General features: G+C 33.6%; 2 protein-coding genes across 2 annotated transcripts in view; both read right to left on the minus strand.

Annotated features, from left to right (window-relative positions):
• The window catches only part of LOC145725519 (protein charybde-like), a 31,140-nt gene extending 27,986 nt beyond the window's left edge, over nt 1-3,154 (minus strand). The window contains exon 1 of the mRNA XM_081974320.1: nt 2,785-3,154. Within this exon, the coding sequence (XP_081830446.1) occupies nt 2,785-2,971 (187 nt within the window). The 5' untranslated portion in view covers nt 2,972-3,154. The remainder of the gene's footprint in view (nt 1-2,784) is intronic.
• Nucleotides 3,155-13,251: 10,097 nt separating this feature from the next.
• Nucleotides 13,252-15,050, minus strand: KdelR (ER lumen protein-retaining receptor). Its single transcript, XM_081977807.1, has 4 exons — nt 14,876-15,050; nt 14,249-14,508; nt 13,938-14,190; nt 13,252-13,880 (listed from the first exon to the last, which is right to left on the minus strand). Exons 1-4 carry the CDS (start codon nt 14,964-14,966, stop codon nt 13,846-13,848), a joined length of 639 nt encoding a protein of 212 aa, XP_081833933.1. The 5' UTR covers nt 14,967-15,050; the 3' UTR covers nt 13,252-13,845.
• Nucleotides 15,051-15,287: the final 237 nt, after the last annotated feature.

A 15,287-nucleotide genomic window follows, 5' to 3' on the forward strand; every position in this document is an offset into this window, starting at 1 on the left:
TCTTGGTTATCATCAAGGTTATCATACTCATCGTTTATTTTTCTTATGGGCACTATATTGGATTTTTGTATATTTGAATTAAGCTTTTTTTTTCGATTACAAAGATGTCATCTCCGTGTATTTTTTCTGATTTGATAGACACCGGGACAATATGAGACTGTACTGGTATACAGATTGTCCCACGACTACATATAAGAAAAACGAGGGGTAGATCAGCGATAATTTTGTGTACATCAAAATACCTTTTTGCATACAAAATACCTTGAAATGCCTTTAAAATACCTCACAACGCTTCTATTATTGCTGAAAATGCCTTATAGTGATAATGCCTTAAAACTGCCTAAAATGCCTCAAACTGCCTTGAAATACATCAAAATAACTTTAAATTATTTAAACTGCCTTACGATACCTTCAAATGTTTACACATTTGTGACATTCTTAAATTTAGTTATAAGTCCCCTGGTATTGAGATAATGATAAATCTTGATGAAATACACCCTCGAAATTAATTTTTTTTATGGTCACGTTTTTAGGTTGGATTAATTAGCATGTCTGCTTTTACAATTTGTACACAACATTTGACTATTGTCAAAATGTCAATAAGGATTAATGATTCAATAAAAATTACTTCCTCAGGTTACGTGACTGTTTTTCCAAATTTTAAAGACCCAAAAGCTTAAAATAGATTTTTTTTAAGATCGCATCGTATTTTCTGGCTGACAAAACCCCCTGATACAAATTTTCAGTAATTTATTTCAAAAAACCTTGATGATATGATAAGACATCAAGAACATAATTTCAACTTTCACACCCTGTATCTTTCTTAGGACAATTCAGCTAAATCGTATTATTTTGATGTCAGGAATATGCTGTAGCTCTATGTCCCATTACTTGTGGTCCACCCTGTATAAATTCAAATAACTTGATATAATACAGGGTGTCCCACGACGAAAGACATCGATTGATATTGGAAAAAGTATAAATAGGAGAGTTTTGAAAATATGGCAGGATACTGATGTGGGCATGCCCAATCTAACTAAAATATTTTCAAGATGGTTGCACTTCCGTTTGTACCGGAAGTCTATCACAACTTTCTTATTTTAAATAGAACACCCTATGTATTATTACATATTTGGATTCCTCACAAAATTCTTCCCTATGCCTATCTCTAGCCGTTTTCGAAATATTTGATGTTTTTCCAAAAAAGTGACAGTTGCAACGCTCAACATATTTTTGTACTCTGTCAAAACAGTATTTCATTTTGCAATGAAACTTTGGGTTATTGTAAATAAAGGATCGTTTTATTAAACTGAGGGTGCGTAATGACTCATTTGTATACAGGGTCGTCAAAAAAAAAATCATAAACTTGCCACTAAAAAAAATGAAAAATTTCTTTTTAAATAGAAACCCACATTTTTTATGACGGAATCATTTTGAGCCTTAAAAATTACTATACGTTTCAATTTTTTTGCCTATACCTAAATCCAACCCATATTCGTTTTTTTTTTTTCGACAACCGCTTATACAGTGCAGGTAAAAAGTTTAAATTTTCGCATTTTTGTTCGTGTAGAAAGGGCTCAAGTTAGAGATCTGAAAAAATACAGAAAACTAGTCCGTGATAGGTACTACAACTTTCATTAATACGATTTTTCAATCAAATCAACCGTACAGGCGCAAAAAAATCAAAACCGTTTTCCCATGTTAATCTCCTATGTTCAGGGTGCTCTTGGACACCTGGTATGTAATAATACATAGGGTGTTCTATTTAAAATAAGAAAGTTGTGATCGACTTCCGGTATAAACGGAAGTGCAATCATCTTGAAAATATTTTAGTTAGATTGGGCATGCCCACATCAGTATTCTGCCAAATTTTCAAAACTCTCCTATTTATACTTTTTCCAATATCAATCGATGTCTTTCGTCGTGGGACACCCTGTATGCTCATAGAAAAATATTAATAGACACGAAATTTTAGCTTTAAGTAATCGACTCGAATTGCTTGGGACACCCGGTATACCTCAAACACTTCGAATTTTTCCTAAAAGACTGGTAATCAACAACTATACAGAGATATAAACTACCTTGATACATTCACTCATTAAATTGACACAAAGACAAAAAAGAACACAGAAAAGGGGCTCCCGGCTGAAAAGCAGAGCGCTAATAAATTCAAGGGTGCCAAACACCCCCTAGTGTACCAAATTAGTAAATCAGGCCCCAGATTCAGAAATGTGAAAAAATGAGACCAGTAGAGTAGACTTGATTTATAAAAGGGGGCGCCACTTGTCAGACACCTTAAAGTCTACTACACAAAACTCTGAAACTAAAGCACTAAAAGTGCAATTTAGGATTATTTTAATAAAAAGATAGATATTATATCACTGTAATTTTTTATAGGTATTCTTAGGTAAATCTGTAGTATTGTGGATTTAAGCAGTTAATTTTTAATAAGTGTGTTTTCTGCCACTGTACTTTGACCTTTATGATCTTTACAATATAAGGTTGATTAAAATTATTACTTTTAAAGTGGGAAACCACTTTATAAAGTGCGTTACAGCACTACTTAATTAAGGGATTTATTTTATAGTGCACTAACTAATGATGTATTTTTAAACATGCACAATTTAGGGGGACCTTTGATTATAAACTAGCACATTATTTTAAATGAATTGGACCGGCATACAGTTAAAAAACACATGATATTTCTTTTAGAAATAAGAAAAAAAGTGGCGATAACCAAATAAATAAAGGTTAGAAAAAAAGCAGAAAAGCGGCAAAACTTACTTGTCGGAACAGGTACGGGAGAATCGGCCAGCACGGACTCGATGATGTCAGAGGACATAATTTTGGGGACGTCGTTCCCCTGGAAGCAGTCTTCGGCCCTGGGTATCACCCCCGACAATTTGCTAAACACCGCCTGCAGTTTGGAGTCTTTGGCGACCCGTTCTTCCTGAAAACTGCTCCGAAACATCGTGAACGTGCGATGGCCAACCGCGCGGTTGTCAACCCCTGCTGTCAAATTCGGGCCGTAAATTGGCGATTTTCAATTGTTTCATCTAGAAGTTTCCTCTTTCATGGGCTTCTCGGCATTTTTTTACGTCGCCTCTCGGGAGCCGTTCCGTGTGCCAATCTTGCTCCGGTGCCGGCCAACAAAGAACTCGGCAGAACTTGATCAGCTGATCGGCCGCCGGCCCCCTGTCAAACGACAGTGGGTCGAATTGTTCCGCTTACCGGCCAAACGCGGTTTATTCCAATAGTCAGACGATAGCGAAGGCAACGATGTTGTATTAGTAGGAATCGTGAAAAGTTCAGTCAAACGTGAGGGTTTACTAGTTTTTCCGTCGACCATGTATTAACAGCCATTTTTAATTGTTTTACTTTAATCAATGAATAAAAAAAATGTAAACATAGCAGGAAGGAGCAATAGCAAACCAAGTGGGTGACAGAAACAAGAGGGAGGCGGGGGGAGTAATATGGCGGCCGTCAATATTTGTTATGTCCACTGTACAACTTAATTTAAATTTGCAAAACTCAACTGTTAAAGAACCACAAACAAACAAAACAAACAAAACAAACATCACACTTTCAATGACTTTGCGTCAATTCAACTGCGCAGTAGGCGAATGCGCAATCAACTTCCGTCCCCCTCGCTTAATGCACAAACGAGTTATAATTTGTATTATTGTTACCTCCTGATACTTGTTCTTTTTACTCATTGACTTTAATGCATGATATTATCATAGGCAACCAAATACGCTCATATAGTTCCATCCTTATTTATTTGTATTAAACAAAGAGAAATAGACGCGCATTATTTAGTTGACATTAACGACATAACTGTCACTGACATTGTCAAGGGTGTCTACGCTTTCGGTTTGCCGTGTTTCTGATACAACTAATAACTAGTTTTTTCCAACTTTTGTGTTTTTGAAAATGTTGGAGGGAAATACAAACATTCTTAGGAAACTTTTTCGGTAAAAAACAAGCCTACATACCAGGATTCATAGTGGTTGCCTTTCTTGTTTTTTAAAAATGAGATGTTTACACCATCAGTAAACCTAGACAGCCATGATACGCCCTCTGTTGGACAACTTTGGAAATGACTTCGTGTTAGGTAATTGTTGTGTGCCGTGCATCGTGTTGCCGTGCCAAGTGTCGTGTTGTCCGTTTGTTTACGTTAATTTTGATCACAAATTTAGCCCTGGAAGCTTCAAGAAAACTGTATTCCTGAATAAAAACATGAAAGGATTGTATTGTAGAGCCAACCAAAGCAAAGTAAGTGTAGCATTAATTTCATCTGCTTTTTTTTAAATACAACGCTTTAATCTGAATCAAGTTGTGGACATTATTTTTTTATCTCCTAAGACAATAATGAAAATCCATTTTTGTACTAATAACATAATGTAGCCTTTCTACGCCGGCAGTACAGATCAATAATAGGCTTATTTTAGACCGCTTGAAAAAAAAAAGTATTTATATTAGGTATACAGGTGTGGTAAATCCAAAACCGACCATCGGAAAACTGTGTAAGGGACAGAGAAACATAGATAGAATGCGCGGAACAAAGACGGAAAACAAAAAAAATATCAAGTAGGCCGTAATTTCAGCGCCTTGTTGTCAAACGCATTAGGGGGGTATTAGACCCCGGACAAAATTAATTTTGTTGCTGGATTATTCCTAATTTATTTCCAATCATTTGGATAATCTGTATTCGGTCAGCGAGCTGTATTTAGTCCGATTTATGTCTACTTGTTTAACAATTTGAATGAAATTATTTATTTTTCATTTAGCAGTCGAATTGCTATAGCGCTACCACACCTCCCTATTATTTCATCTGTCATCTGTGATTAAAAAATCTAACCTCAAATTAAAAGTAAACAAAAACAATACATGTGTAATGAATATGGTAAGATTTTGGGAAAACATGAACGAATGACACTATTTACACAATAATAGAATCACTAGTCAGTAGCTCTCTGAATTTAATGTAGAAACCTTCCCCCATACAATTTATCAGTGACAGAATACCTCAAAGGATTCCTAGTGTAGTGTAAATTCAGATCAGAACAGAAACCTTGAGGCTTTGAAGGAAACTAGAGAGTAAAGCCAATCTGCTAGCTTAAAGCCAGGTAACATTGCTACTTTTATTGAGTCCAGTCCAGTTACCAACAGTTGTAGAGTATTTTGTTGTTATTAGGGAGGCTGATGCTTAAAATTGTTTTCCTTAAGATGTTGTAGAGCTAAATAATAACTAACTAATCTAGAATACTAGCCAAGTGCTAAATAAATACGTATTTATTTTATTTATTTATTTAGTTTGAATAACAATGATATAATAAGGTGTAAAAAGTCTGATTGACTAGACAACATAGGTACAAGCAATCCAATTCAGTGTTCAAGTTGTTTTCAATCAATTTGCCAGAACAGTACAGCCATGCTGAATTTTTGTTTTCTGAAATTAGGTTTTCTTTACCTTGTTATTCAAACATTCAACTAATCTATTATTGCTGTGTGTTATTGTTTTTTTCACATTTCATAAGAACAAATCGATAGCAATCTAAAAATCGGTTTCAATCTACAAATAATAAATAGGTGCGCTAAATAAATAAATCTAAAAACATGACACATGACACTATAATTGCAGAATTACACAGAGCCCACGTGACTTTTGGATCATCTCGCGTTCAGAGACTTAACACAGACAAAAATGTAGGGCATCAAATGTGACTGTGTGGGGAAAAGTAAGTGTGTGTGTGTGTGGGGAAAAGTTGCAATGACAACGTGTCAATTACTTAATTTTTGCATCATCAATAAAAACACAATTTTTGTTGATGATGGTAGTCAAAAAAGTTTCTACCACTAATTTAGCCATACTGGAATTTTTGAAAAGACATTATTAATCTGTCATTTGGCTGCTGATTTGATCGTTGACAGCTGACATACTTTTGACAATAATATAAACTGTCAACTGAGTGCGTATTCTATAGGGATTGTTATAAGTGAGATTTCTTAGCTTTTTCTGACCTAAACATTGTCACTTTCACAGGTCTTTATACGAAGTGGTTCAGTTACCTTAAGAAAACCATCTCGAAAAGTACTTATTTTATGAAAGGATGTTTAAAATTGAAAAAAAAAGTAAATAATAATACTCTTTTTTGATCGTAGCTATATTGTCAATATTATAGCAAAGGTAACTTGGGGATTTTCAAATGAGAAGCCTTACTACTTTAGTAAGTAACTGCCGATAAGCACTAATTAAAAAAATAATAAAAAATATATAAAGCGTATGATTCTACAGATGTAACTGATGGTCAACAAAGTGCATAGAATATTGTTGTGAGTGGGCATATGCAAAAAAAGTTATTCTAGACATATGCAGAGAATATAATTTGGCTAATTATATTATTTTGGTAAATAGGTAAATGTCACGAATGTAAGTATAAATTAACTTATTTGAGCTGAGAGGGAAAATTAAACTTTCTTGTATCTCTTCAAATAAGTCAGTTTTCCATTGTGGACTCGAAAAACGGACACTGTAAATGAATGTAGAACAGATCTCTTCCAATTATTGTTATGATCAGGATTATAGAATTTAATTGTAAATTATCCAAAACCATCATTTAACACTGACACTATCTTAAAAAAATACTGCCAAAACAAGTAATTTGAAGTTTTATTGTAAAAAAGTTATTCAAATTGCATAATATTTACTAACTCATTTTGGTGTAGTCAGTGCATTGTAAAATTTGTAACGCTATTTCATTTATGTAAAATTTATATTTGAAATAAAAAATGACTGTAAATTGTGCTTTCATACTCTCTTTCTCTAAATTTATTTACAATAACAATAATTGCTTCAAAACTAAAATTCTCAAAATATCTGAACAATTCCACTAGCGGGAAAACTAGTGACGTTTGATTTGCACCTGGGATTTTTGACCAACAATTTTCAGACAAAAATATTTCAAAATAAAACTCATTTTTACAATTAGACTCTAAATTCCAAACTCGAATAGTTCTTTCTAAAGTTTCTTTAAAGGTTTGGCGAGTCGACATTTTCAACCACTGCCCGGGCCCGAGAATCCGACCAATAGAATTCGAGGATTTCCCTTATGAACTCACGGCCTGGCAACAGCCGTGTGTCAGAATCAGCTGTAACGATCGGCACGATTCAATCCTCGACACACCGCATCGTTTTCCGTTTCGCTTTGCTGCCGAAGAGACTATTTTGCATTTAATTTTACTTTTCTACTTCCTAACCGTAATTTTCCGTGAAAAGCCTGCTTCTAATCGATCCTCAAGACTGTCAGTTATTTGCTTAGAGTACTCTTTTCCAAAGATTTGACGTACTTTTCAAGTAGTCGTCGGGAAACCCCTTCGAAACACAAAGAACCGAGAGGCCGGTAGTTGCAGAGTGTAATTACGCACCATAGGGCGTTGCTAGGTTCTACTAATAAAGCTTCCTGTAGATGGGAAATTTACGGGTCTTATAAAAATGCTAATCCACTAGGATGACTAGTCCCGTCTTTGTCTGACACGTTGAAATTGGAATTGGACTTGGGGAAAACAGTCTTTGAAACGGTTCGGTTGGATTTGTGTAGCGAATGCTTATAAGCAACCGTTAATAAATGTTTACCTCTCGCTTTGTTGGTTGACTTTTTGTTTATAGAGTGAATGTTTACGATTTACTAAAATATTGTTTATGCTACATGAATTACAGTTTTATAAAGATTTTAAAGAGGTTTTTACAATTTTTTTATAAATTCACACTTTTTTAGAACTGATCACAGTAACTTTAGCTAACGAGTTGTATAATGGTTATTTACGGATCAAGGGCTGAAAGAAAGAGATTACGGCCCGTGACCAAAGTTTGAGTTTTTGTTCGGTCAAGTAGTTCTTCTTTCGGTTTATGGTCAATGGTTTCATGGTACAGGTAGAGTTTCGTGATTGCTTGAATTTTGACTACCCCCTACCTATATTATGATGTAATAATTTCTGTATCGATATTAGGTCTGTTTGCAGAGGCAATCCCTGACTCAGAAACAACTGTTCCAACTCAGAACAGTAAATGTCAAGTTTCATTGGTTGAATGCTCACGTGACTATGACATTTTGTGGCCAATGGATGTATCTATTTTCTGTCTGTAAATTTATCGACATTTTTTCTGAAAATTTCCAAAAACTTTTCGGAAAAACTGACAGTTAAAAAAATCGTTTTCTAGTTGGTACCAAACATCCAATATCAATCCAAATTAAAGTTTACCGTACTTTGAATAATAAATTTAGAGTTTTCTTATTAGAATACAGGACCAGTTTAACAATTAATGACAATACCAAATTTGATAGTTATGTACAAGGTGTCTTATTACAAACGGTCCTCCTTTTAACTTTCTTGTTTAAGATTTTAGAAAAAAAATGTTTAGGTATACAAAAAGTTGTAGAATTCGTTCTAAAAATTTTAAACCCGACTTATTCAGGATGTCCCAAAAAAGTGCTTACAGACTAAACTACTACTTTTTTAAAAAAAAAACACTTTTTTAAAATGGAACACCCTGTATATTATTTAACTGTTGAATACAGCACGTCGAGACGATTTCAACGATATATGGTTTGTTGGATTTTTCTGTAATACTTTTTCCAAAAAACGAGTATTAACAGACGGATCAACATATTGTTACTTACGCCGGTTACTGACAATAGAAAATTATCATAAAAAAAAAGTTAATAATAGTTATTAATAGCCTCGTTAATAGCTATAAACACTTGATTTGCTTTTTCTCATTTTTTGACAAAAATATTAGAGAAAAATCCAAAAGACCATAAGTCGTTGAAATCGTCTCGACGTGCAATATTCAACAGTTGAATAATATACAGGGAGTTCGATTTAAAAAAAACATAAGTTTGGTCTGTCACACTTTTTTGGGACATTCTGTATAATTCTAGTAAGTTACGTTCAAATCTCTAGAACATATTCTACAACTTTTGTATAAACATTTTTTTTTCTAAAATCATAAACAAAAAAGTTTATAATGAGACATCCTGTACCTTTCAGAAAAGTGAAATTCAGTTTTTTTTAAATTTTATATAGGAAAAAATACCTTGATCAAATACCTAGTGTTATTAGTGTATTTTGAAGAAAGTGGAAAAAAATTCTGTTAAAAACTGTAAAAATAAATGAGATTGTCAAGATCAAAATGTCAATTCTTATCTTACCATTTAGTGGAAAAATGTACTTAGAACACAAAGTGTCAAAAACACGCATGGACTACTTACTATTTTACATAAAAATTTGACATCCATTGAAAAATTCAAAAGTATAAATTATTACTGAAATTTGGAACACTTTGTATACTAGTAAACTAAAAATACTTAATATTAAAATTTATATTAAACATTTTTATTTAATAAAGTACACAACACTATTTACAAGATTTGTATTTTACAATTTTTCGCTTAAAGCAAAAGCAATAAGAGAGTTAAGAGGGTGGTAAAACTTTCAACAGTCACCCTGTACAACGTTTTATATTTTTTTCTACCGTCCGTTATCTTGTAAGATGGGTCAGTAAAAATAATTGAAAGCCCTGGAGCGATTGGCTATCGAAATCTAGGCGTAAATAACAAACATTACAACATTTGTGGGTAAAGTAAACTTTTATGCAACTGGTGATGTAATAGTGTATTACATAAATAGTGCAAAAAGAAGCATTTTACGCACAAAATAGAAAAAAATGCTAGACCTAGTTAGAGTGTGTAATGTGTTTTAGAGCACGTATCCTATAAGTGTAAGTCCTGTCCACTTTTTGTGCGTTCTTTTTACAAGAGGGTCATTACGTAACTTAAAGCGATGCGTAATTCGCTATTTACACTGACGATCGTAGGTAAAGTCTATTTTGTTACTCTTTTTGTTTTAAAGCGCAGGGACTTGATTATGACATATCATTGTCACCGTTGTATTTTAAATAATCCCTTTTTTGAGAGAAAAAATAGTTATTTACATTACTAGTGGGGTATGAGCATTTTTATAGTCACGAGTGGGAGTGTTGCCACGACGAGGTCGTAGACCGAGTTGTGGTGATCACACGAGTACGTTAATTTGCCATACCCCACGGGTGATGTACAACATTTTATCTACGACCATCAGAAGCAGCGTAAAGTAAGAAGAAAATTCATATTTTGTGCAATGTGAACTATTTAGGAACGTCTCGTATATGCTTGCTACGGGTAGTTATTTGTTACCCTTAAATTTTGTCATCTACGCTGTACTGTTTTGGTGTTGTTGCTATGGTGGCCATTTGTTTCCACATATTACTTAAGCGACAATTTAACAGTGTCAGTCACAAATTTTTTAAAGTGCATTTCGTTATGAACATGTCTGAAGAACTTCCGTCAGATATTGAAGAAGCTGCCGCAAACGTGGTATTTGGCTTGTTGCCTGCCAAGTCAAAGGAGAAATATGAAAAAATGTATCAAAGTTATGTTTAAATTCAATAAACAATTACAGCAGACATTTTCATTTAAAGTTGTTTTATCGCACTAGTGCGATAAAATCGATTATTATCGCACTAGTGCGGTAAAATCGCTCATTACGTAACTCAAAATGAGCTATGTAATGAATGATTACCATGCTAGGAGTAGATAAAAAACATTTAATTCACCTCAAATGCCAACGTTTCGAAGGACTTATTAGCGTTATTATCAGGGCTAAAAATGGAGACCAAAAGACACTTTGGATTAAATAAAAAATAAAAAAATACCATTTATTTCCTTGTTTTTTTTTTAATGTTCTATTTTTACTTGTCATTAACTATTATTACGAACTAAATGTTTATTATTCAAAAAAGCTGATTTTTCTTTCATACGTACCTATATAAATAATCTGTTTGAAAAATCCACTTATTTACAGTACATGCTAAAAAAAGATATTAATACAAGGGTAGTTAAGTAATCTTCCAGGTAAATAAATTGGGGTAGATTGCTGAAGTACAATATAATTCTTTGTGTATGCATTGTCGATAAAATTAACCAGATGTAGGTAAAAACCGACGGAGGTACTAAAAAAAATACGCAGCTGGTTTTTTACACATTTGCCTATGTGTGGCATTGAAAATACACAGGGTGTCTATCTGCACACGTTGATAATGTATGGCAACAGGCCAGCTGACCGAGCACCTTGTATTAAAATGTTGGGTAACAACTTTGAAACACCTTGACCCCTTTTTTTACCCTTTTTTTTTGTGGGGTAGGTGGCGCAAAAATTTATGGTATTCCATTTTAATAGGACACATAATTTTCATATGTTTTTCCAAGTTAAAAAATTACCCGGAAGTTGTAACAGTAGCATTAAATCAGGAGGTTTATTAAGCTCCAACTGTCTATACAGGGTGATTCACGGTGTGGTGGTAGAAATATCTAGAGAACCACTCAGTATTTTTTGCTGAAATTTAGTGTATAGCCTAGGTTGGTTTCAAACTCTCTTAATTAATGTTTAGACTACCGTTTTGCTGACAAATCCATCATTTTTATCAAGTATCTAATCGACCGTATATTTGCCTATACATTCTTACCAAACTTAAAATTTAAACGGTTTTAGAACACACTGCCCCCTCAGTGATTTAGAGATACAATCATTATTTTACCGGTTACAGAAAACTGTATGGCGGTGAAGGTTGACATTTCTTTTATTGTTCTTTCCCAAACAGCCCAAAGAGGACACCACGTGTTAAAAGACTACGGCAGGCACTAGAACAGGTTGAACAATTTTAATTTTACACCAGAAAGCAATGATAATGTTAAAAAATTAAATTAAACACGTCAGGTTCAGCCGTTCAGCGTCATTGCCAAAGCTACCCCGACCCAGGTAGATCTACTTCATTTCCAATAACTTCACTCCGCTCGCTCGTCCCATCAAAATCTACCCCGTTATTAAATGGAACAATCCAATTACTCCAAATTATTCTCTAAAACCACGTGATAGACATCACGTGACAACTAGTCACTAGCGTCAAAACTGTCAAACCATGCTCTAAAGTTGCAAAAATCCAGAGTTTAGAAACGTTTTCTTGTAGTATTTGATATAAAACGTGCTTTTGAGATTTATGACAGTTATTTTGACAATTGTCACGTGACCATCTAGTTAAATAGTCTTCTGAAATCACGTGACTGACGTCAATAACGTCAAAACCGTCAAACGATGCTCTAAAGTTGCCAAAATCAGAGTTTAAAAACGTTTTCTTGTAGTATTTGATATAAAACGTGTTTTTGAGATTTATGATAGTTATTTTGACAATTGTCACGTGACCGTCTAGCTAAACAGTCTTCTGAAATCACGTGACTGACATCAATAACGTCAAACCATGCTCTAAAGTTACAAAAATCAGGGTTTAGGAACGTTTTCTTGCAGTATTTGATATAAAACGGGTTTTTGAGATTTGTGACAGTTATTTTGTCAATTGTCACGTGACCGTAGCTAAATAGTGTTCTAAAGTCACGTGACAACTGTCACTAACGTCAAAACTGTCAAACTATGCTCTAAAGTTGCAAAAATCAGGGTTTAGGAACGTTTGGCAGGTGGCATATAGCCGATTATACAAAACTTTGATCCCTTTTAATCAAAAGTTCCATAATTTTGATAAAAAAGGAATGTAAAATTTTGAAAATGATATACAAAATGCACCATGATTAACCACCCTGTATTACTTAGGTACCTACTTGATTTAAATTACAGGTAACAAACTAGGTGTAAGTGATCTATCAAAATCTAATAAAAATGATATAACAGAATATGTATATTATCATCTCGCATTTTTTGGGCCACCCTGTAGTAATCTTACTAGGGCCACATTCGTTTTCAGGCTCCATGGAGCGAGCAGAGCTTTTTAGACGTCACAATGACCTAGTTTGATAATTGGTCAATCTATGGTTTTGCCAAATTACGTCATCGTGACGTCAAAAACGCTCTGCTCGCTCCATGGAGCTTGAAAACGAATGCGGCCTATGTGGATCTTAGAACTTTATGACAGCCTTTTTGCTTTACATTTTAGAAACATCCTGGATAAACGACGTAAATTTAAATCATTAGCATTAAATCACTTTACTTAAGCACCCATAAGTACTTAAATTAATTAAATCATTATCTAAAAAAAAACATCAATAAATTTAAGGATCAATCAAGGTCAACTTTAGAGTTTCACATTAACATTAAACTGATTAATAGCCTTTAAATCACAGCTGAGGAAGTAAATCAAACACCAGATTACTAAGTATGTAATAGCTTAACTTTATTGACATATCCAAAATGCCTGCTATATTTACATCCTTTTTAAAAGTAAAACATTAAAACTGATGGAATCAAGCATTGTAATATTCAATAATAATTATTACAAATTGCTAATCCCATAAAACTGTTGAACTTTAAACCAGTATAGGTATACCATTCAATGAGTCAGTCAAGCATCAATTCACCCTATTTCTTTAATTAAGCACATTGTAGTGTAATAATGTTATTTTTGGTACTCATTCTTACAAAATATGTACTAATAGAAAAAAATATGTAATACATTTAATGATCCTTTGATTCCTTTGTAAATAGAATAATATTCTGCCAGGGTTAATACAGTATTATTTGTAACCCTCTCAAAATGTTGCCAATGCAAAGTAATTATTATACACACTTGTTATTATAATCAACTAATTTAATTTCTGTATTATTACCACTCTAACCAATTCATTGTCACAATATCAAAGGTTTCTTTTTTACTATAAACAAGGGTGTTTCAAAAATAAACAATTACACTTAAAATAAAAATTAGCACAAACATTCCAAAACTTATTCTGGAATAAAAAAAACTTAGGCAGGCAACTGCAACTTTTTGCCCTTTAATACTGCAAAAAAATCATTAAGTAATGACTGAACTCTAACTAAAAAAAATCCACACTTACCTTTGGTAACATACAAATAGAAAAAGTCACAATAGAGCACAGTCTGCACTACCCCAGCTACAATAGCAATCAGATCATAATGCCCTTCATTCCAATAGCGGTAAATCCAATTCAAAATGTATAAACCTCGGTAAGACCCCAAAGCAAAGAGGTAATGAGAAGTGATACTCTCAGCCTCACCAGTTTTGCTTACCATGAATAACTGAGGAAGAATTGCTACAGATTCCAAGTAGATGCTGAAAGTCCAAAGTACCTAAAAAAACCATCAAACAATCCAGTAAAATCAACTCTTAGAATAATCAGACACATACCTCTAAGGCAGTGAACTGATGGTTGATGAGGAGTGCTAGAAGCACTGAGGGAATCAACAAAAATTCCACACGAAATGTATCATGATTTCTATCATAAGTGGCTCGAAACTTAAGATAAATTAGGTATAAAGTTGCATAGGAGCTAGCAAGAAACACAAGTTTCATACTAGTGTTGTATAGAGATACATAAGTGTTTAGTAAGTCCAGGTATCTTGAAGTGTACACTATGGCAAATAGTATTTGGGATTTTCCTGATATTCCTAAAAAAAAAACAATATATTATATTTGAAAATAAAGATATCAAAGAATTATCAAGTCAATGACAGTTGTGTGAGTTCACGACCTATACAAAACACAAGCTAGGAATTTTAATTAAAGGCTTTAAAAGAATGATCTGTTACTTTCATTACATTACAGAACCATGCCTAATTTATATGACATAATATCAGTGCAATAAGTATAAAAAAACACTAATTTGGTTAGCTTTTAGAGTAAAAGATAGTGGATAATACTGAATTTAAGGGTCAAAAACCGAGATGTAAGTTAAAAATAACAGAAAAGATGCAAAATAAAGCCCCTTAAACAACAAAAGTACCAACCGGCAAAACATAAGCGAAATTCACTTACCAGCGCATGATCTCGTGTACCAAATCTTCTGCAATAAAATTATAATGGCCAACAAGTGGGATAAATCGCCCAGAAGCCTGAAAATGTTCATTTTTGATTAGATTTTCGGAAAATCTTTTACAAAAATGAGTTTTTGAGAAGTGACGTGGCTGTATTCCGATAACAAACGCCAGGTGGCGTGTCATTTCAAACAAACGGCCAGCTGACAACTGTCAAACCGACCGCGTTCCGTTTTTTAACTTCTGTCGTGCATTTCTGAAATTAGGCTGTGTTCCGTTTCCAAACTAGGTTGCGCGTGTTAAGTCCGATTCCGAATTACTCAAGAATTACCGATGACAACATTGACCACATTCTTAAAAACACATCGATTAGCAATTGCTCGGCAATTTTCTTATGAATGCACTGAAATAAA

Source organism: Ips typographus, linkage group LG1, assembly GCF_016097725.1.
Source record: "Ips typographus isolate SLU linkage group LG1, UJ_Ityp_2.0, whole genome shotgun sequence".
In the NCBI taxonomy this organism is placed as follows: domain Eukaryota; kingdom Metazoa; phylum Arthropoda; class Insecta; order Coleoptera; family Curculionidae; genus Ips; species Ips typographus.

Excerpts from the sequence above, each read along its gene's own strand:
- KdelR (XM_081977807.1), bottom strand. The coding sequence starts at position 14,966 with ATGAACATTTTCAGGCTTCTGGGCGATTTATCCCACTTGTTGGCCATT. Across the intron at positions 14,509-14,875 it reads GTACACGAGATCATGCGCTG|GAATATCAGGAAAATCCCAA; the intron begins GTAAGTGAATTT and ends TTTTTTTTTTAG. Across the intron at positions 13,881-13,937 it reads CTATTTGTATGTTACCAAAG|TATTAAAGGGCAAAAAGTTG; the intron begins GTAAGTGTGGAT and ends ATTTTTTTGCAG.